This window comes from Gossypium arboreum, chromosome 5 (assembly GCF_025698485.1).
Source record: "Gossypium arboreum isolate Shixiya-1 chromosome 5, ASM2569848v2, whole genome shotgun sequence".
In the NCBI taxonomy this organism is placed as follows: Eukaryota; Viridiplantae; Streptophyta; class Magnoliopsida; order Malvales; family Malvaceae; genus Gossypium; species Gossypium arboreum.
The window spans coordinates 12,314,056-12,337,000 of record NC_069074.1 but is presented as its reverse complement, the minus strand read 5'-3'; the positions used below and the strand labels follow the sequence as shown (position 1 = coordinate 12,337,000).

The window sequence follows — 22,945 nt, the reverse complement described above, 5'->3', positions numbered from 1 at the left end:
CCATAATTACAAATATATGGTCAATATGGTGACACGAGCATGATAAAAGTAAAAAGTAAAAAGGAATAGTAGTTAATACGTAAAGTCAAAAAGGATTTTATCGTCGCTAAACAGAAAACATAACGTTGGAACAACCGTTTCTTATAATCCGTACAATAAAGCTATTAAATTCAGTCATACAATAAAATATCTAAATTTCATTCGATAATAATTTTTTTTTTTGAGAAGAAGAAAAATAGGCTTTTTGTTTTCATTATTTTAACCATCTATATATATAAACTTACTTCTAACGGATTTACGTAGCATTTAAGGATCCACTTATTTTACAGAAAATAACTTATATAAAATAATTTTTACATTTTTTATGTTTATTTCATGAAAAATATATTGATTAATTATAAATGACTTACAAGTAAACGAAAAATAAAATTTAATATTACAATTTTATTTTAATAATAAAATTTAAAAATAATAATTATAAATATTATTCTTAATATATTTTTAAAATATTAATATTAATATTAATATTAATAATCATATTTTATAATATAAAATATGAATATTTTAATTATATAAATATAAGTATTTGTTTAAATCATCTTTAGCTTCACTTCTAACTCTAATGCATCACTATTCAGTCTCATATATGTAATATATATTTAAATGAAGTTTTAATTAAGTATTGCTTATTATTAAGTTTATGTATAATATTTTTATTATCAAATTAGATATTCTTTATTAAGTTTATATATGATGTTTATTGTTATAAATTATTATCTTATTATAAATTAATTTTGACCGTTGAAAGAAAATATTATTATAATATTTTGTAGCAAATATATTTATATTGTATCTGTTTCATATCGAACAAATTTTACAAAATAATTTCAATAAAATTACCAAATATAAAGTATCTTTTACCTAGGATCATCGAACACTAAAAATATTTATTTTTTAAATAATCAATCTAAATTTTAAAATTATTTTTCGAAAATTATTTTTAATCTCACTCTGAAATTAATTATAAAAATAATTATGTTATAAGCAACCGACTAAAACAAAGTTTCTAAAATTGTTGTCTGTTTATCTTCTACATTAATTCTTTAGTTAATTTGGTAGCTTAGAAAGGCTAATATTAATAACACAACCCAAATGTCAAACAAAAAACCATCCCCAAAAGAAAAACCCAACCCATTTCTGTGTCATCTAATTGAAGTAATACATCGTTTCCATAAATGTCAATACGTCTACCATTAAAAATTTCCCCCTTCACATGGCCGGTATTTTATTTTTTTATTTAATTGAATTAATGATTTAATCCAGATTCGAAAACTTCAATTAATAAAATTTTGCTTTAATAAAAATATTAAAAAATAAAAAAAATTGACACCTTTATTGATTTTGGATTAACTGATGGAGTATAAATATACCCTTTTATCCTGTTACTGTAATCTAAAATTTCATTATCAACACATGAAAAGGCAATTTAATTTTCATGAAAAAAAACATTTTTGTTAAGAAAAAGTAATGCCGACTTTTAAAAAAGCAAATCAGGAAAATGAGGTTATCGATTAGCATAGTAGTTTTATTAAAAAGGAGGAAAAACAGGAAAAAGTTGCCGTTTTGTAGGTTTCTGAAACAATGGAAAAAGAAGTTAGGAAATAAGAAGAGCGTTTTCCACGTGCTTAAATTCAAAAAATTTAGAGCTGTTTTGTTTTATTTTGATTTCTTAATGGGTTGTATTGTGTGTCGCGTTTTTTGTGCATTGCGTGTTTAACATAGCTTTCAATGCCCACCCCACCACCTTTCCTTTATATTTAACCCCTTCTTCTTCTTCTTCTTCATCTTATCCCCCAACATAGTATCATTTTCTTCTTCTCTTTCTATATTTCATCTCTTCAGCTTCTTCCCTAAACCACCCAAAGTTTTTAATAACAGCTTTAGTTTAAAACAGACTTCTTTTTATATATAAAAATGAGACGAAACTGCAACTTAGAACTTCGTCTTCTTCCTTCTAGTTATCCCAGCGACAGTCACGACATGTAAGTACTTCCCTTTTCTTCTCTTTATTTATGTAGGCTGTAGGCATTCGTTTTTCGCATCAACATTGATAAGTATTTAACGAAATGAATAATATAACTGATTTTTTTTTTCGCTTTTTGGTGATTGAAGGATGGAAGAAAGAATCGAAAGCCCAGAAACCCAGCAGCAACAGCTAACAATTTTCTACAATGGAAGAGTTTGCGTATCTGATGTTACAGAGCTTCAGGTTAGGATTCCGTTTTACTTGAGAAACTTTAGGAAATAAATGCATTGGAATTGGATGAAGAAAAACAAAAGAATGGTGAAGAAGATTTCTATATGACTACTGGAAATGTTATATCACGTTTTCTTCACTTGTGAATCATAAAAATCTCTACTTTTTGTAATAACCTAGTTACTTAAATACGAAATTATGATTTAATTTGCCATTGTAATCCTAATAAACTTTTAAGATGATTTCATTTTAATTAACCACGAATTTAATGGCATGACACTTAAATCAGATTTAAAAACTCTTATATTAATTTATTGAATCCTAAATCCATGAACATGATTCACTAAAACAACTCCATATATATTCTGAGATTTATGATATAAGGATATGGTGGGTCAGTTTTGTTGATAAATATTTGCACATGAAATTGCAGGCAAAAGCCATTCTAATGTTAGCAAACCGGGAAAGAGATGAAAGAATGAAAAGTCCAACGGGATGGGAACCGGTGTCGCCGACGTTAAAATCTCAGGTGAAATGCCCAAACACAGCGCTTTCCATGAAGAGATCGCTTCAACGGTTCCTCCAGAAACGAAAGACACGAATCCAAGCTACCTCTCCTTACCATTAATATATAGAGGTCGTCATCAATGCTTGAAATTTAGTGGAATTTAAGCAACTGATCTATGTTGTCGGCTAGGAATTATTACCCTTTTTATTTTTGTTTTTTGTAAATTTATGAATGAATAATTACGCTAGTACTTGAAGAGTAAGATTTTTTTAACCATTAATTTGTTAATTTACGTCAATTATGCTTAATTATTTCATTGTTGTATAAGTATTGTTCTTGTGATGGTCTTTCATTTCCATCATTTACAACCAATATACAAAAATTGTAGGCTTCATCTTTCATCTTGCTTCAAACTAGTTTCTTTCCCTTTGCTAGTTAAATTATAATATTTTTGTTCTTTTAGGGCTTGAATCAAAATGATAAAATATTTTTTAATGAATTTAAATGTTCCACGCTTTACTTGAAGTAAGGAAACAAAACGGTCAGAGTCATTTCCCTCAACAAAAATATATTAAATCATTTTATAATTTTGTATAATTTTTTTTTGTAAAAGATGATAAAAGAAATTTATGCATAATATTTCACAAATTAAATATTTTAAAATTAATTAGAATTTTCTAAATAACTCTTTTGTAAATAATTACGTAAAATTCTTCTTTTTTTTTAGTTGTTAATGGATTAATATTAAAATATTAAAAGTGTTATTAACTATTTAAGGTGCGATTTAAATAATTTATATTTTTTTAATTACGAATCCGCTTTTATAATATAAAAGATGATGATGTGTGAAACAATGTGACAATCTATTTGTCACAAAAGTAACCATATATACCATATAAAATTGTTTTCTTAAATGTTTTTGTACCTTATATATATATATATATATATATATATATATATATATGAGATCTAAGGTTGGGTTTTAGTATCCTAAAACTAAAAGCTAACTTTGCTACAATTTATTGTAAATTCGTAATTCGTTCAGTTACGAAAAATTTTGAAAATATGTTTATTTATCCATAACTGTAAAATCCACTTTGGGGGACAATTATATATGCATTTTAATTGGCAGCCACCTCCTTAAGGAAGATAAAAACTCAATAAGGATGGTTCTGCAATGGCTGCTAATCTTGGGAGGGCTGAAAAAGGGATGCTCCTTCGACATACTGGGCAGCTGGAGCTTATCGCCATATTCCCCGTATCACAAATTTGCAAGCGGGACTATGGGGGTTTATTACTTTAATTCAAAATCAGAGTTTAACTAATCCTTCCTTGCATAATCTTATTTATGGTTGCATCATTCTCTTTGCTGATTTCCATTGATATCAGTTGAAGTACACGTTTAAAGAAGGTAATCGATGTGTTGATATGTTGGCTAAATTAGAGAAGACAACAAGTAAGTTATTATAGTAGAAAATTTTAATTCTCAACTTCCTCAATAAAATCTTCTTACAATGTAATTTAATAGTACCATCACTCTAATTATACATTAGAAAATATTAAGAAATAAATAAATAAACAATAAAAAGCATAAAAAAATTATCAAAGTTTCACAAATTATACCTACATTCTTAAACACTTCTAACTATATTTTATTGCAATTTGTCCATTATGCGTATAACGCTGTTAGGAAGGTTATCTATTATGACATTTTTGCTATTTAACTTAATTCTTTTGCTTTCCTGATATATATATATATATACATACATACATTTTAGTGTGTATGTATATTTGAAAACTCTAATGTGAGTATTTATGTGTGTATAGTTTTGTTGAAAGAAAATATATTTACAGCGTTTTATTATTAAAAATAAAAATTAAATTTGAATCTATATCAATATTAAATAAGAATTTTAATCAATATGTATACAGTTGATTTCAAATAAACGAAAATAATTTTCAAATTTTCATAATGCCATAATTAAATCTTACAACTTGGACTAAGATATTTCCACATGTTTTATATCATAAAGATCTCCTAAGAATATTTCCACTCGTGAAATGTAAGTACCTGGTAAGATGATTGTTGGTTTGACATATTATCATGATAAATTTTTAATGACTAGCATCGTAATATTGATTGATAATGTAAATATATCCAGCCTCGTAGGGCCATTCACTCAATCAGGAAACTGTGTGGTGAAAGGACAAGGCGTGCGATTGGATTAGGAATTGGCTTTGTTGGAACCAATGTCCACTATGACGGTAGCTGGAGATTGTGTGGTCTGGTCTCAAGTCAAGGGTATGCAGTAAAGTTGGGAAATCCAACAAGTTGGTGAATAATAAAAACAAAATCACGCCAATTTATTAAGTTGCCGACTCAAAAATCACAATCCTAACAACTTAGAAAATGATCATACAGCTGGGTGCCGCGTGCTAGAAAACAAAAATATGGGTAAATGAAATCACCAGGAAATCGTGCCCTCCAGACCCCAGCTGTGTTTGTTCTGGATTTCCCGTTCTTTGCCACTCCAAAATGCCCAAGAAACTACCCCGAAGACGCGTATGAATATGATGCTTAGAAATTTGAGATAATGTCCGGTAATGGGTCACGAAATTTCGTTGAAACTTCACATCACCTAAGTAGGTCCAGAAAATTTATGCCAAACTGTGCGCCAAAATATAACCAATGCCCAAATTCACACAGTTTACGACTTTTTTTTTTCTTACCTAAATATTATAAAATAATAGTTATTTAATTAAAAATATTTTAGCAAATTTATCATCATCAAATTGCAACTAATTCCGAAATTTCAAAGTAATTTCTTTTATCTCAAAATTGTGATAATTTGGGATCTCGCAGTAACATGCTAGACATTAATATGATTAAATTAAGATTTTTTCTAACTTCGGGATCTTAATAGCAGTGATTTGGATATTAAAAATATAAAAAAAATTAAATTATTGTTTTAAAAATAATATTCTAGTAAAAAATTAACGATTATTTTTATAATTTTTAATAAAACATTCTAAAGTTTACAGATAAATAATTATTTAATTAATTCTTCACATAGTTTGAATTGATACATCCCTTGATTTCAATATGTGCAATTATTGTTGAAATATTTTGAAATTAAGTTTTAAAAATTATTTTAATTAATAAATAGTAGTTAATTTGGTTTACGGTTAGAGCTTCTATAAAATTTAATTTTGAATTAAAACAATGAATTAGACGAAAAACTTGATTAATTGATGCATATAACGTCTAAGACTGATCACATTGTAATTAAATCGTAATATTAATTAACATTACAGATTCACTATATTATATCAAAGATTATGGTTATAAATTCAGGTGGTCGCAAAGACATATGCATGTGCATGTTTTGATATTTCTTAATTAATCACAGTTTTGAAATTTTATTTTGAATGTTATGAATTATTGTTATGTGATTTCCTTTTTTTCTTGTTAAAAGGTTAAGCATAAGTGATGATGGGGCAAATATTTTGAGATTACAACATATATAAAATGATAATACAAATCAGAATAAATCTTAAATTAAGATTCTGTTAGTCGAAACAGATATTGCTTTGTTGTCTTCTATTATCTGCTATATAATCTCTATTCATATGCTTTAACCTAATGTATTGTTTACAATGAGTTTTGTGAAATAAAGCATTAGATCGATGTAAAAGTTTTTCCTATTATGATCTTCGTTTATGGTGTCCTAATTTATGTGCTTATTTTTTAATTAATCAAATAATTATTTTTATTTTATGTTTGAATATATTTTGATTTCTAGTCCGTAGTGTTTTGTATTGAATTGATTTTAGTTTTAAATGATAGGACATATACTAGTTGTGATTTGTATAATTATACTTGTAAACTTCTTAAAAATTATTATTTAAATTATTACATATAATTAAAATATGCTAATTGAAATATAATAACAAACTTAAAATGAATGAAAATAATAATCAAATATTCTTTTGTGAGTTTTAACTACTAATCAAATGAAAAGAATTAAATTTTAATTTATCATTTTATAGCGCTAAATCTCGATATTAAAATATTACTTAAATTAAGTATCAACTTCACTATGTACAAAAGACTCTTTAGTGAAAAAAAACATTCCATACAAGTGAATTAAGAAAGGAAGATTAAAGCAAACATGTAATACTAAGCATACTAATAGACAATGGTTTTGTAAGGCGGAGAAAAATTGTATGGTCGAGAAAAAAAAATTTAAGGAATGGGTTAAAAGTGGTTTGAAAATGATAAAAATTGGCAAATATTGAATAAGAGTAATGAATGAGATCTTCAACTAAAAATATATATTAATAATGATTATTCATTATGTTTATGAAAGAAAAGAATAATCATTTAATATTACATGATAAAATTAAAAAGAAATCTCTTAATTACCTCAATATTTGATCTACTAAGTTAAACTCTTCAAAACATCCTAAGGGAGAGGATAAGACAAGAATCTTGTCTTATCCGAGGTTATTTCAAAATTTTCTGGTGAAGTAGTACTTTGTGAAACATCTCTGGAGCACAAGTTCTTAAAGATAAGTTGTTTTTAGCAATAATTGTTCCTAAATAAAGATTGTTTTAAGCAAGAGTTATTCTCAATATAATTGTTTTTAGGAGAGATTATTTTGAATAAAAGTTACAATGTGATGATATCGTTTTCTTGAAAGAGTTTATTATGAACAAGGACTCTTCTTGTAAATCTAATTTGTTTTAAACTAGGAATATAAATGTTGTTGAACTTGTTCTAAACATTATTTGTTTTCAATCCAGGATGACTACTCCTCTAAATGGCAGAACATAGAACAAGACTATTTAAAAAAAGCTAATGCTATCATTGACAAATTGGGTTGTAACAGCCTGTTTTTAATCAAATTGGAATAGTGGTTTCAGGACCACAAATACGAGGTCAAAATATTTATGTTATTATTATTTTAATGTTTACAGCATGATTAAGTGATTGTGTGAAATTTTTGTTAAGAAATTTTATCATTTGAATGGTCAATTTGATAAAAAGGACTAAATCGCGTAAGTGTAAAAGTAGAGTTCTATTAGCTAAAGGTGTCAATGGCTATAGAATATTAAAATAAAGGTCCTTATGTCGTAAATAGCCCAAAAAAATGTTAGTGGATGATAGTGGCTTGGTAATTTTGAAATTTATAAGTTTTTTAAAGGTTAATTTTGGTATTTAGTAAATAATGGTTAATTAAATAAAACAAAACCTAAATTTTTATATTCATCTTCTTCCTAAAATACTACGAACCGAATTTTACAAGGAGAAAGAGGGCTAGGGTTTGGCCAAGCTTCATATGCTCATTTAGGTATGGTTTTTGTTCCGTTTTTAATGATTTCTACGTTTTTGAGATTGTTGCAGCTAGGTCTAGCTAGCCCAAGGGCTATTTTGCAAAAATGTTAAAGATTTTGAATGATGTAATTGATGAATACATGTGTATTTTGAAGTTTCTTGATAGATTATAAATGCTTGTTGATAAATATACAAGTTTTGTTAAGTGATTTTTAGTGAAAATGCAAAATAGGGATTAAATTAAGAAATATTGAAAATTTGTGGTTGAAATGTGAAATAAATGAAAAATATAGGCTTGTAGGGGTATAATGGTAATTCTACTAAGCATGGGTGTTTTGAAATTTGCATGAATTTGTGATTTTGTGTAATAAGGATTAAATTGTAAAATTTTGAAAGTTTAGGGGTTAATGTGTAAAATAGATCAAATGTGTATTTTGGATTGAATTGAATAAATAGATGGTTAAATAAGTTAATTTTGAATATATTTAGATCAAGAAAAGCAGAATTCGGATCTAAATTGGGGAAAAACTAAAGTTATCAACTAATCGACTTATTTCGTCGTTTCCACATTCGAGGTAAGTTTGTATGTGATAAATTTCAATATAATTTTATTTCATATGCTTTGATATTGCATAAATTGTGAATATGAGACTGTGGACATGAACGATAGTGATTCGACAACGATTCGATATTTGAAATCTCAGTTGAATCTTAGTAATAGTTTAGGATGCTAGTGACATGTTATTAGAGGATACATTGAGTTGGCTTCGGGCCATGATATAGCACTTCGGGTACGAGTATACCGATTTGGCTTCGGGCCATGCATATCGACTGATTTAACTTCGGGCCATGATATCAGTACTTCGAAGATAAGTTACCCTGATTTGGCTACGGGCCATAGTATAAGCACTTATCGTGGGAGACCTTTGAGTACCCGACTTCTATTTCGAATGGTTCAACGGGTAAATAAAAGACAAGAATGTGAATGAGATTGACACGAGATAATACGTGTATGTGCATAAACTATTTTAGCGTTGGATCAAAGAAATAATTATGAAAGTATATAATTTTGTGAATGAGTATTTGAAAGGTTTGTTAGCTAATGTAAGCTACATATTGGTGTATTCAAATTATTGAATTATGTTTATGTGATTGTATTAAGTTTATTTCATACGAGCTTACTAAGTTTTATAGCTTACTTTATTTATTTTCCCGTGTTTATAGTGTTAACAAGCTAGCTTAGATTCGGGAAATGTCGGAGATCCCTTCACACTATCGACCTATCTTTCGGTACCTATGAACTTGGTAATTTAAGTATATGGCATGTATAGGCATTTTGAGTCATTTTGATTATGAGTTGATAATGATTTTGGTTATTTGTAATTTCTTGTAAATGTATATGTTTTGGTTTGTAAATTTAGCCATGAGAGTTGGCTTAATTTAGTGAATTTGGTTATGTGCATATATGGTTGATATTTTGAGTTCATGGATAAATATATGAATCACTTATATTATGAGGCTTGTGGAAATTAATATAGTAAATGTTAAATGGTTGATATTAGATTTGAATGGTGCTTGTGAATTGGTGCAAAATGATGAATGTTTGGTAAAGGCTTAGTTAGTTGATTTGTATAAGTGTTTTGGTATGTTTTGATTGAGTAAAACATAAGTTATAAGCTTGTTGGTTGTTGGTTGTTAGTATTGGAAATGGTATGAATTAGCCTTAATTGTGGCTAAATTAGATGTTCATTTATGCTTTATATTGGTGTCATTTAGGTTGTGTAGGTACATGCAAATTTGGGTGGCAAAATGGCTTGGTAAATAGCTTATTTTTGTCCACACGGGTAAAGACATGGGCGTGTGTCTCAGCCATGTGTGACACATGGTCAACTACACGGCCGTGTGTCCCTTGGTGTTGATTTTGAAATTAAGTCAGTATGCTCCACACGGCCTCACACACAGGCGTGTGACTTGGCCGTGTGGCATAAGTTAGTATACCTTACAGGTTTGGCACGGCCTAGCACACGGGCGTGTGTGGCCATTTTTCGAGCACGCGGCCTAGCCACACGGGCGTGTATGTTGGCTTTATGACCCAAGTTAAAGAGTTACACGAGGTAGGACATAGGTTGGGACACGACCATGTGCTCCCATTTCAAATGTCCATATGGCTTGTGACACAAGCGTCTCTGGTGGTCGTGTAAGACACACAGCCTAACCATACGGGCGTGTGTCCCCTATTTTGAGAAAAAATTTCTAAGTTTCGTAAAAATTTCTTAAGTTATCGGTTTAGTCCCGATACCGAGGGTTTGGACAAAGTAGTGCTTGTCTTCTTTGTAGGCATGATACCGAGGATACTTTGCATGTTCTCCATGATTGTTCAACAACTAAGGAAGCTTGGATGCTCGTTGTTCCCACAGAGAAGCATTCCAGGTTTTTTTCTAACTCTTTTCAAATTTTATTTTCCACTAATCTTTGTTGTCATGATAAGTTGCAGGATAAGGGAATTACTTGGTTGTGCTTATTTGGGATAATCACTTGGAGACTTTGGAAGAATAGGAATCTCTTTATCTTCCAAAACATCAATTGGACGGCATATGAGATTATTAAAACCTCTCTTAGTTGGGCACAACATTTTGAACCATTTCTTATTGGAGTCCAATCTATTGCATCCAATTCTAAAATTCGTCACCACTTGGTAGATAATTGGGTTCATTTATTATCTGATGGAGTAGTCGCTAGAGATACAGGAAATGCTTCAGCGGGAGGCGTGGTTCGATAATCAATTTCACAATTAGATTTTGGGGTTCACTTATTATCTGGGCAGATGTTCACCTTTGGAGGTAAACCTTTAGGGTATCTTTGATAAATTCTCATTTTATTAAGCAAGGGTTATAAGAAAGTTCAGATTCAAACTGATAATATTGAAGTGGTAAAGGCATTGTCCATGGAAGAAATAGTGGATTCAGGCATTACCTTGCTCAGAAGAGTTAAACTGACTTTTGCGCTCTAAAGGCCAATGGGAAATTAAGTACGTTAGTAGGGAGTGTAATTTAATCGCAGACCACTTGAGAAAGATCAGTCTTTCTTGAAAGTCACCCCTCCAGTTATTTGAAATACCTCCTGATGTGGTGGTTACAACTATCCAACAAGATAAAGTTTTTAGAATCTCTTAGGAGGTTTTAAGTTGTAATTCTATTTATTTTTCACAAAAAAAATTGTTCTAAGAAACAAATATTCAAAACAAAATTTATTCATCCCAAAAAAGATATTAATTGAAGCAATATTTATACTTGTTTTAAATTAACTTTATTACTATATTTGAAAGTCCAATTTCTTGAAATAAAAGAGGTAAAATATTAATAGCCATACTAAGTAAACCTTATAGGAATAAAAAATTGACACATACGATTTCAAGTTCTGGTTCTCAGATTCGGACGTTTCGAAAGAACTGTTGGTGGTAGTAAAAAAAATGTTGAAATTGGATCATTTTTGTCGGTATATGTGACTCAGTAATTGTGTGGCTCTGTACCCAAGACTTGAATTTGATTTTAACACATACAGCAACACTTCTTGGATTGGCTGATATTGGTTTCCATTCTATTCAGGCTAATAATATCATATCAACATTAATTTGAAGCAAGAAAAAGGAGCAGATATACTGATAAAATGAATGCCTTCTATTGTCAACACATAAGCTAAATTCTTGGCACTTGTATCAAATCAAGCACTAAGTTTATTTTAATGAAAGAAGCCATCATCACCTTTACAACCTGGGTACAACACGAGGTTGGTCCCAATCGGCAACAATGTGGTTTCGTGTGATCTCCTTTAGTGAGCGGCAACCACTTAATGCCATAGTCAGCTCAAATTCATCGCGTAGCATCTGAAGCACTTTCCTAACACCAGCTTCCCCTTCCGCAGCCAATGAAAACACTACTGGCCTTCCAATCTGAAAATGAAATATCACACGGTTTCCAAATTCAATCAGGATTTATATGTGGATATATGCCGCGTGGGTTGTTCAAGAAGGGTTGCTAGATATGTTCGGGGACAGCTGCAGGGGAGGATAGGCTAATTATCCCATATGTACAAATACTTACAAATATTCCCGATGCACCCAGAGCCAATGCCTTGAAGACATCGGTTCCACGCCGAACCCCTCCATCAAGAAAAACAGGAACTCTGCCTTGTGCAGCTTTAACAACCTGTATGTTAGCTCCACTAAGTTATTAAACTCCAACAGTACTACGCATATAGATTTTCAAAAAATGGCAATTACAGTATATGTTATTCACTGGAACTATGTACCTCTTCCAAAGCCATAATAGTTGCAGGTACATAATCAAGCTGGCGAGCGCCATGATTGGATACAATGATTCCTGCTGCTCCAGCTTGTATGGCTAGCCTTGCTGCAATATTAACATTGTAGGTTTCATGACAAAAATATTGAAACGAAGTAGTTTCATTAAGTTGGCTTTAGATCAGCTTGCATACCATCCTCAGCAGTAAGAACACCCTTAACTAGAATAGGCAACGATGTTATCGTCTGAAGCCACTTTACATCCTGTTTTATAGACCATAAACACAATTTGAGAATTTTTTCAATTTTATACAGTCCCAGAAATGTAATTTACATATTATATACAACATCTTACTTTCCAGCTAAGTGACCTATCAATTTGGCCAGCAACATAAGAAGCTAGTCCAGAATCATCGGTCTGCCAGATAATCTCCACAATTAGATGAACAAACAGGTAAAGTAAATAGATAACGAATGACTGAGACTGATTAGGGATAAAATATAATTTACCTTATCCATTTTGCCAAGGTTTAAACCCTCAAAGTTTTTCAAAGTCAGAAATGGTGGCAAAGTAAATCTGCAAGCGAGTATGTGCAAGAAATCCAATACTATCATATTCTTTGCACGTTGAAACAATGAAACCAAAACTAAGACCCTCCTTTCTTTGCCCACTTTCCAAAGTTAATTTGCTTGCATTTGATGTCTCACCTGTTCTTGATATCAGCTTCCCTGCGGCCAAGTCTTGGAGTGTCCACCGTAAGGGCAATCGCCTTGAAACCAGCCCTTTCGGCTCTTCTCACAAGCTGTGCAACCACATTCCTGTCTTTGTATACCTGAACAAATAAGCAGTAACCATTGATCATTTGATGATTCAGACGATACAACACAACACTAACAAGCAAGACAATATGCAAAAAGTGTAAAGATGATTTCTCAAACTCACATAGAGTTGGAAAAAGCGAATGCCAGGTCCCGTTGAAGCAACATCCTCAACGCTGGAAGTAGCCCACGAGGATAGTGTCTGAAGGGGAAAAGCATAAATAAAATCTAAAGCAGCAAACTGCAGAAGGCAGAATACAAGCTATGCATATACAAATTCGGATTCAAAGTAAAGATAACTTAATAGTGAGAATCAAACCATAATTGTTCCTGCAGCTGAAGCTGCTCGGGCTGTCGCGTATTCTCCTGCATAAAGAAACACACTTTCACATTAAGACAGAGATACACGAATTAAAACAATTACATAATATACACCTACAATCTTTAGTGTTTCAGTTAAAGACAACAAACCAGCTCCATAAATGAATTGAAGATTTCTAATTTCAAAAAACATTCAATATTTAAGCTGATTTGTTTAACTTCTATGGCATAGTCCATGAACATCATAAGTAAGAATTGATGCTATGTCTGCATGCGAAAGTTAAATTTTACATTTTATTCACTCCTTCGCATCTAGAAACCATTCGTATACAAATTTGTTCTGTTTCAGGAAATATCCAAAGTTGCAATGTAAATCATCATGCATGTCTAAGCATACTCCGCAACCAAAGACGACTGTGCTCAATCTGATATGTCAACATTAGTTGCTCAAACAATCTCATAACAAGGGTACTAAAATACCAGAAAATTCATACCTTCAGGGTGAGCCATTTTCTGCATAGCAGTCGGAGCAATCATGATAGGCATTGAAATCTTGAATCCCAGGACAGTGGTGGTCATGTCAATCTTGCTAACATCAATAAGAATGCGGGGTCGAAACCTATTTTCCATAAAATAAATGAACCAGAATAATTAAATGAAAAGATAAAACTAAAACTACTATATAATCCACGAAGAAAAAAGATTGCCAGAAAACTTGGAAGTATGGTTACGTTTTTCATCGCAAGTCCACAATACAAAAGCTATTCATCTGTAAAGTAACAGAACTTACAAAATCCTAGAAAATGCATTTCGATTCTCCTTGAGAGTCCACTGGTCCTCTGCACCTGATGCATAGTAGTCATAAACCATCTTGGGTAACTTCTCTTTTGCAATGGCCTCATATTCAGTGACATTAGTTATCTCCATTTTTTCCTTACAGATAATTTTTGCTATCGCAAGGTAATCTGGATTCCAGGAAAAAGAAAATACGTCAGACTGATGACGTTCAGAGAAATTACATAACAGGAGAGCTAAAACAAAGGTCAACTACAGTATAAGATCACCGCAATCTAAACCCCTGCCTAAAACTCCAATACTAGAGTGGCCAGGATGGCAGAATCAAAAGAGATCTGTAGAGTACTACTTTTTTTTTTTTCAAGGCCAAAAAGTCCCAGCAAAAGGCAATTAGGAGTGTTTTTATCACTTTTCTCCAACTTTTTTTCAGTGACTCAAAAGTTTTAAATCCACTTAAATCTTCTGTCAAAATAATTGAACTCCACAACATATAACTAAAAAGGAGTATAGTGAAAATGATCACACGTTAGTTATTTAAAGCTCATGATTGTAATATTACACCACTGGATTAAATTTAGGATGTTGACGGGAAAGTTCAAATTAAATCCACTTCAATGAAAATAATTGCAAAAAGAAAGGTTGACAAGTTTCGATCATTCAATAATTACTCGACCAAAACCAGAAATCAGTTCAAACCCATAATCAAACATACAAAGATGATGACATACCTAAGGTTTTAAGAGGAAACTATAATCGGACAGAACATTATAAAGAGCAAAGAACAGACCTTGGCTACGTCCAACAATGGAAAGCGAGAGAGAGAGAGGAGGGGAGAAGATAAAGTGAAAAGGATTGGAAATAATGGTGGAGAGAGAAGTAACCAAAAAAACAAACAAACAAGTGACATGGTGTGGAGAAAAGAAGTGAGAGAAATATATAGAGAGAATTATTTGGATTGGCCTTTCAAGGCGAGCATTTGAAGCCAAATCTGGGTCACGGAAACGTCAGAACCTGTGTAAAGATCGTTTTCCGTTTATTCTCATTGCTCCAACCATCCCCATCTAATTTACATTTGAATTTTAATTAATGTGTCTTTCGGTTAATGTAATTTCTCTTTCGATTTAATTGGAATACAATCATTTATGGTACTCTAATTTAAACTTGTGAATCAAATTTAATTATAAACAAAAGTTTGAATAATATATTTATTATTTTGAAATTAAAATTATTATCAAACCTTTTCACCTATACCCGTTGGAAATAAATTGTAATTAGTACTATATTCAAATCTTTCTCCATCCATTTATAGAAGATTAAACATATCATGTTGATTAAATTTTAATTTAATTAATATGGACATTATTGTTAATATAAAAGGACGAAGATTTGAGTGTATTATTTAGAATATGAGTTAAGGAAGGAATATATATAATCCTAGTTATTGTATAAAAATAAATATAATTATTTTTTACAATAAAAATATTAAAGATGATATATAAAAATAACGTACTTATAGCAAAATAGTATCAAAATATTAATTGAATTACCAACAAGATAAAACAAGGCTAAAGGAAGAGAAATGGATGTTTTATCCTTTATTTTCCTCCTCAAGATACCCATAAACTCCAAACAAGCTTTGTTGGAAATGATGGGAGTGTGGCGAGTGAGAGTCGTGGCTTTCTATTGTTGGGATGGTGCTCCTCACGGACATCAAGTGCGTGTGATCTTCACAAGCAACTATTTGACGTGTGATGAGAGTCGCCCAACCTCACAAAATTCAATGTAGATAGAGCTATAAAACACTTCAGTTAATTTTTGTTTAATGAAATTTCTTTTCAAATTTTGACCCGCAATTGCATGGCTGACGGCTTATGTAAGAAGTTAGATTTTAGACAATAAATAATTATTTGCAAGGGATTTAGAATTTTATTAAAATGCAGCTTGCCAAATTAAACACCTATTTATGCTTCAAGTATAATTTATCAATTTCTTCTCAATTATTTTTATAGAAATAAATTATTTATGAATATATTGAAAAGGATCAATGCATTAATATGATAAACAAGATGAAAAAATAATATCATAATATTAAATTTATAACTTTTCTATACAATGCCCATATTTTTATACTTTTAAGTAGAATCAATTAGCAGAGTATTGGTTAGTTAAACTTAAGAAATCAATAATGTTGTTAATAGTAAATTAAAGCATATATTCTCTGACGCAATCCAATCCAAATTATTGGGTTTATAAAATTGAGCAAGTGCTACCTCAAAACATGAGATAAGATACATTAACATTTTCCAAAGAAAATGACAAATTCTGGAAATCCTGCAATTGGGCTTAATGAGTTCTGCTGTTGCATCCAAAAATTCTATTGTTAATATTTTCCAATTCTGTGGGCCGAAATTAAAATTGTCTGCGACTCTGTTGGTTTACAGTAATATTCAAAATTTGAATAACATGACAATTAATTAAAGCCAAATGGGATTATTGGAGAAATAAAAATTGGAACTTACTTTCAATATAATTTCATTTTTAACAAATAATCCTACATGCACGTGACATAAGAGACAACTTACTTGTTTACGCAATAATTTATTTTGTTCCAATTGGAATAATAATATATTTGAATCAAATTAATTTATGTCTTTTAATAAATCTAAAAGAAAATATATACAAGAAACTAATAAGATTTTGGTTGAAATGTCAAATTTGAAGCTTTGAAAATTTTGATGTTCTAAGTTCAAATTTTATTATGTGTGTCTTTTATATTTATTCTCGGTTTAAATTATTTTTATATAAAAAAAAGTAATATTTGTTACTTTAAAAATGATTTTAATTTTTTCCAGTTTGTAACCTGTAACAGTCTAATTTTCAGTGGTGTCGGAAACAGTGATTCGAGATCACTAAATCCAACAAGTAAGTTTGAAAATTTAGTAAATTAATATTTGTGAGTCAAGTGTGACATTAGAAATATTCTTGAATTAGTGAATTTTGTGAATTAAAAGAATTTATTAGGTCAAATGGATCGAAAACGAGGTATCGAGTCCTCGAATTCATAAACCGAGTCATAAATATTTTTAAAAATATTTATGGAGTTTTATTGAGTTAGTATTAAAGTTTTGTTAGAAAATTTTAACGTTTTGATGGTTAATTAATTGAAAATGACTAAATTGTAAAAGGTACAAAATTTACTAAAGTTACTAAATAGCTTAACAGTCTAATAAGAAGGGATTTAAAAGGCAATTGGGCCTCAAATGGTATTGGCCGGACGGTTTGGGAAAGAAACTGAGTAAGGAAATAAGATGAAATAAGGTCAAAATTTAAAATTTTGTAAAATTAAACTTTAAAATTGAAATATCATGAGAAATCTAGATATTTCTTCATTATTTTCCAGCCAAAACGCCATAGGAGAGTCTCTTAACCTGGTTTTTCATATTTTTCATCATTTAAGTTCAATTCTTGCTTTTTATTTGTAATTTTTCATGTTTTGTGACTTTTACAATTAGGTCCAACTATTGAATTCATTTATTTTTATTTTATAAGTGATTTTTAAGTTACCATGAATCAATGTTTAAATTTTATGATGAATTATCATGGATTTTAACCTTTAATTTCATTATATGATGATTTTATTAAGTGATTTTGATAGAAAATGATTTTAGGACCTAATTGTAAAAAGTTATGAATTAAGGTTTGACATTTAAATTCTGAAAATAAAAGGTTTTGAAATAGCTTTAAATGATTATATGAAGAGTTTTAAGGAGGAATTAGCTCAATTGAGGTGTTAATTGAGTAGGGACTAAATTGTAAAAATTATAAATTTCGGTAAATGTGTAATTTCAAAATTGAAGGATATAAAATATGAAGTGAATTAGAATTGAAATAAATGCTAATGAATGGAAAATTCTATATTATAAATCGAGAGTTTGAAGATAAACGTATAAAAGAGAAAATTGCTGATTAGTCCCTAAATTTCCATAACTTCTACAAATTAGCCAGGTAAGTTCATATGGCTGAATTTTTATGTTCAAATGTAAATTTTTTGAATAATACAATATTTATAATGTGTATTTTTGCTATTGAATTATGATAATCGTAATGATGTGGAAATTGAATTGAAAGTTCGAATTAAGGGAAACGCAGGACTGAGTACGTTCATTCAGTGATCAGTGATGAATTGACAGATAAGACCATGGTTAAACCATGGCAAAGTGTGAAATGTGAGATCATAGCGGAGCTATGGCACTTAGAAAGTGAACGTAAGACCATGATTGAATCATGGCAATTATATATGTGTGCAAGTGTAAGACCATAGCTAGGTTATGGCAATGTGATTAAGTGTGTGATCATGGCAAAGCCGTGGTAAAATGTGTGCAAAACCAAAGTGGATTGTGGCATCAAGCTAATGATGTACTCAATTCTGTAAAACGTTCCCTAATTTGTCAAGTAATGGTAAATGTTACTTGAAATTAAGTGTTGAGATTTAGCTAGTTATTGATATTGAGCTCAATCTAGTGAATTCATCATTTGAAATTGCATATGACAGGAAACTTTAGTGAAAATGTAATATCCCGAATTAAGGCCTAATCGGAATAGTGGTTTCGTCACCACAAATCCGAGCTAAAAATAAATATTTTATAATTATTTTGAGGTTTATGATATGATTGCATAATTGTGTGAAAATTCTGTGAAGAAATTTTTGACATAACGAGTTTAATTTAAAGTTAGGGACTAAATCGAATAAGTTGCAAAACTTGCATTCTAGAAGTCTTTAGTATGAAATTGCTTTGAAATATTAATTAGGAGGTCTTAAATGGTAATTTGACATATTTTAAGTTCATGGACAAAATTAGGACATGGAATGAATTTTTGGAAAGTTTAGTAGTAAGGGCATTTTGGTCATTTGGATATTAAATGAAATAAAAATAGGAAAAATAACCCAAAATGATCATCTTCTCCATATTGTTCTGCCGATTTTTTCTCTCCTCCATAGCTGGGGTTTCTTCAACTTTCAAACTTCATAGTAAGTGATTTCAAGCCCCGTTTTTAATGATTTTTATGTTTTTGAAATCCCGGTAACTCGATTTAGCTTATGTTAACAATAGTTCAACCTATGGTTCATATTTGGAAAAATACCCATAGGTGAAATTTGTGTATTTTGGTGTTTTATGACAGAATATGAGGTTTTAAATTTTGTTAGACAACTTGTGCTACTCGGTTTTGAGTGAAAACGAGTAAAAAGACTTAATCGGTAAAAATATTTAGTAGTCATAAATACATGTTAGAGTAAGAATTTGATGTTTCTATAGAAGGGGAAAATGATCGTCATGTCATAAAACATAATAATAAGGGATGAAGTTTAATTCCCGAGCCTAGGGGCAAAAGTGTAATTATGCAAAAGTTTAGGGGCAAAATGGTAATTTTTCCAAAGTTCGTATTAAGGACTGTTTTAATGAATGTATGTATTAAATAAGATTAATTTGGTATTATAGATCAAGAGAAACGAGATTCAAGTCGTGATCGAGGGAAAAACAAAGTTTACGAGGAATAGGCTCGATTGTTAAAAATTTTGTACCGAGGTAAGTTCATGTGTAAATAAGGTAGCATAATTGTTATTTTTAAGTTATTGATGTTAAATATATGATATGCTGATTTTTATCATGAAATATATGCTTTGTGGTTATTTTCGAATAAAATGCAAATTAAGTGTATTATTTGTTAAATATAAAGTGCTACCGAGTATTGGTTTCGGTATTTTACGGAAGATGGCAAGGAGATGTGTTCGAGGAAAATCCCGTTTGAACCTTAGGAATAGATTAGGATACAAGTGACTGTCACTAGGATGGTTGAACATCCGAACTCGTTGAGTTGAGTCCGAGTTCACTTATGGATGTGAAATGTCGGAACTCGTTGAGTTGAGTCCGAGTTCGTGAGATGTAACTAGGCATCCGAACTCGTTGAGTTGAGTCCGAGTTCACTTATGGGCGGGTTACATGGTAGCTTGGCTACAAATGTGGCACTTATGTGCAAATTATCCATGTATCTGAGTTATATTCCGATGTGTTCAACGGGTAAAATTTCTAGTGAAATGGAAGAACACTTAAGATGCAGGTGACGACAGTAAGTATTGTGAAATGGACACTTTGGACAGGTATGTACTTAACCTTCGGGTTGAAAATAGATACAACAACGATAAGGTGGTAAGATGATTAATGATGTTTAGAAATGTGATATATGTTTTGGTGATACCATGCTAAGGTTGTTTGGTATAATTGTATTGTTATGTTACTTGTTATTTGCATATGACTTACTAAGCATTTATGCTTACTCCCTCCTTTTCATTCACTGTAGTTTTTAACAAGCCGGCTTAGGAATCGGGACAAGTCGAAGGTTCGATCACACTATCCGAAGGACTCTTTTTGATAAATGGCTTGTAAAACTTAAGTATGGCATGTATAACAATAGACCTATTTTGTGTAAATAATTTTGTGATATGGCCATGATTTGGTTGAGAAAATGCTTAATAATGATAAGTCATGGAAAATGCTAAATTAGATCATGTTTGATGTCATGGAAGTTTAATATGTTATCTAGATCATAAAAACTCATGAAAAGATGAAATTTGCCATAAACAGAATATTGCAGCAACACTGACATGAGTTTGAAAATTTACTAAAAATCATAGAAATTGAATTTGGTGATGGATTAAATATGTTATTGAAGCCTAGTATGTCTAGTTTCATATAAAACAAATGAAACAAGTAAAGGAATTATATGTTATAAGATATTTGAATTTTAGTGAAACAGGGCCAGAGCTATTTTTGGATCCCCTGTTCCAACTTTAGAAATTTACCATAAATTTTACAAAAATAATTAGGTGGTGTATTTTATATTATTGGAATCCTTATTGAGTCTAGTTTCGGAATAAATAAACGGCATAGTCATATAAACTTTTCACATTGAGAAATATGGTTCGTAGTAAACAGAGGTCAGTCCAGTCAAGTCCTGAAACAGGGGTAACTTTAACTAATAAACTGTATTAATTGGCCCAACCAAAAATTCTAGAAAAAAATTATTAAATAGATATTTGAGTCTAGATTTAAGGAAAATTTACGGATCTTGATTTCGAGTTTTGTAACTCGAGATATGATTTTTCTTGTAACTGTGATGCAGGCAGCTAGAAAGCTGTGATGTAGAAATAAATGATTTGAAGTTCTTAATTCGATAAATTATGTTCGGTAACACCTCAAGCTCGACTCCGGCGACGGTCTCGGGCGTGGGGGAGTTACATAAAAACTTGTTATTGAATTGTTATTGTAATTCGGTAAGATTTATGTTTTAAGCCTATGAGCTTACTAAGCTTTCATAAGCTTACTTTTGTATGCTAATGTTCTATGTAGATTGACGGAAGTTCAAAAAATTAGATCATCACATCAGGCCATACTATCCAGATTTCACCTGTAGATTTTGTATTGCAACTTAAGGTTTATATGGCATGTATAGGATGGGATGAAACGAAAGTAAACTTGAAATAAGGTTATGAATAACTTTCATACATATATGTTAGTTTATGTGTATGTATTTATTAGTATATAATGGTGGTTAATGATTGAAACAACATAGTAAATTTATGTAATTAAGTAGTTTAGTTTTAAATTTAGCTTACCTTGTGAGTTATTGACTTGGAATGATTGTGGATTTGGAGTATATTGGTATATGAAAGTATTGAGTGCAGGTGGAATGTGTAAAGGGTGAGAAAAGTGGCCTTAAAATGACCTATTTTCGTCCACACGGGTAGACACACGGACGTGTGTCTTAACCGTGTGTGACACACAGCCTGGCATATGGGCATGTGTTTTGGCTGTGTGTCCCCTACATCTTAAAAATGAGAAACAAAATGCTTAGAATTGAGCACACTGACAAAGACACAGGCGTGTGTCTTAGCCGTGTGGATGACACGGCCTTGGAAACGGGTGTGTTACATGGCCGTGTGAAAACTGTACCTAATTTATGAAAATTAAATTAACCACACAGCCTGGCACACGGGCGTGTGACCTAAATTTCTTCATGCCTTATAAGTTAGAGAGTTACACGAGTTAGGGACACAGGCGTATGTAGCCACACGACCTAATACATGGACATGTTTTATGGTAGTGTGAGCCACACGGGCATGTCCCTGAACCACGCGAGTGTGTAGGCACTGTTCATACGAAAAACCTTGAAATTTCATGAAAAATTTTCTGAGACCTTGATTTAGTCTTGATTCATTTTTACTGTTCATATTGGGCTTCGATGATTCATTTAAGGGACTATATGGTTATTATCGAATGTGAATAGTATTTTTGGCTCGATTTATCTGTAAACCCCGATAATACTCTATAATCCTGTTTCGGCGACGGATACGAATTAGGGGTGTTACAGTGATACCAAACTAATCAATATTTTAATAATTAAGTTTGTAACTAGTTAAATCCTAATTAAGTTTTTTAAACATTTGATTTTATGGTTTATTTAAAAAAACCATCCAAGTTTAAACAATTTCTGTCCATCAAATAAAGTAGTCTAATATCACGTGCATGCGTGGTTTTATATATATTTAT

General features: G+C 30.7%; 2 protein-coding genes and 1 long non-coding RNA gene across 6 annotated transcripts; 2 read left to right on the top strand and 1 right to left on the bottom strand.

Moving 5' to 3' along the window:
* Nucleotides 1-1,821: 1,821 nt before the first annotated feature.
* On the top strand, nt 1,822-3,038 carry LOC108452284 (protein TIFY 5A). Its single transcript, XM_017750061.2, has 3 exons — nt 1,822-2,042; nt 2,173-2,269; nt 2,691-3,038. Exons 1-3 carry the CDS (start codon nt 1,975-1,977, stop codon nt 2,883-2,885), a joined length of 360 nt encoding a protein of 119 aa, XP_017605550.1. The 5' UTR covers nt 1,822-1,974; the 3' UTR covers nt 2,886-3,038.
* Nucleotides 3,039-11,645: 8,607 nt separating this feature from the next.
* LOC108449922 (glycolate oxidase) lies at nt 11,646-15,273 on the bottom strand. 4 transcript variants are annotated; one of them, XM_017747305.2, is made up of 12 exons: nt 15,127-15,273; nt 14,335-14,509; nt 14,039-14,163; nt 13,543-13,589; nt 13,348-13,425; nt 13,113-13,237; nt 12,915-12,981; nt 12,760-12,822; nt 12,599-12,668; nt 12,413-12,513; nt 12,205-12,309; nt 11,646-12,053 (listed from the first exon to the last, which is right to left on the bottom strand). In XM_017747305.2, the coding sequence occupies exons 2-12, from the start codon at nt 14,469-14,471 to the stop codon at nt 11,868-11,870; spliced, it is 1,104 nt and encodes a 367-aa protein (XP_017602794.1). In that variant the 5' UTR covers nt 14,472-14,509; nt 15,127-15,273; the 3' UTR covers nt 11,646-11,867. The 4 variants fall into 4 exon arrangements, with proteins under 4 accessions (XP_017602794.1, XP_017602795.1, XP_017602796.1 ...); XM_017747306.2 differs by having other exon boundaries at nt 15,068-15,263; XM_017747307.2 differs by lacking the exon at nt 15,127-15,273 and adding an exon at nt 14,596-14,795.
* A 4,021-nt stretch (nt 15,274-19,294) lies between these two features.
* Nucleotides 19,295-20,862, top strand: LOC128292730 (uncharacterized). The gene is made up of 3 exons (XR_008282653.1): nt 19,295-19,368; nt 19,838-19,924; nt 20,697-20,862. It is a non-coding gene; the product is annotated as an uncharacterized LOC128292730 (long non-coding RNA).
* Nucleotides 20,863-22,945: the final 2,083 nt, after the last annotated feature.

Coding starts and splice junctions, on each gene's coding strand:
- LOC108452284 (XM_017750061.2), top strand. CDS start 1,975: ATGAGACGAAACTGCAACTTAGAACTTCGTCTTCTTCCTTCTAGTTAT. Junction 2,043..2,172: donor CCCAGCGACAGTCACGACAT/GTAAGTACTTCC, acceptor TGGTGATTGAAG/GATGGAAGAAAGAATCGAAA. Junction 2,270..2,690: donor CTGATGTTACAGAGCTTCAG/GTTAGGATTCCG, acceptor ATGAAATTGCAG/GCAAAAGCCATTCTAATGTT.
- LOC108449922 (XM_017747305.2), bottom strand. CDS start 14,471: ATGGAGATAACTAATGTCACTGAATATGAGGCCATTGCAAAAGAGAAG. Junction 13,590..14,038: donor GAAAATGGCTCACCCTGAAG/GTATGAATTTTC, acceptor TTCTTTATGCAG/GAGAATACGCGACAGCCCGA. Junction 12,310..12,412: donor CTATTATGGCTTTGGAAGAG/GTACATAGTTCC, acceptor GCTAACATACAG/GTTGTTAAAGCTGCACAAGG.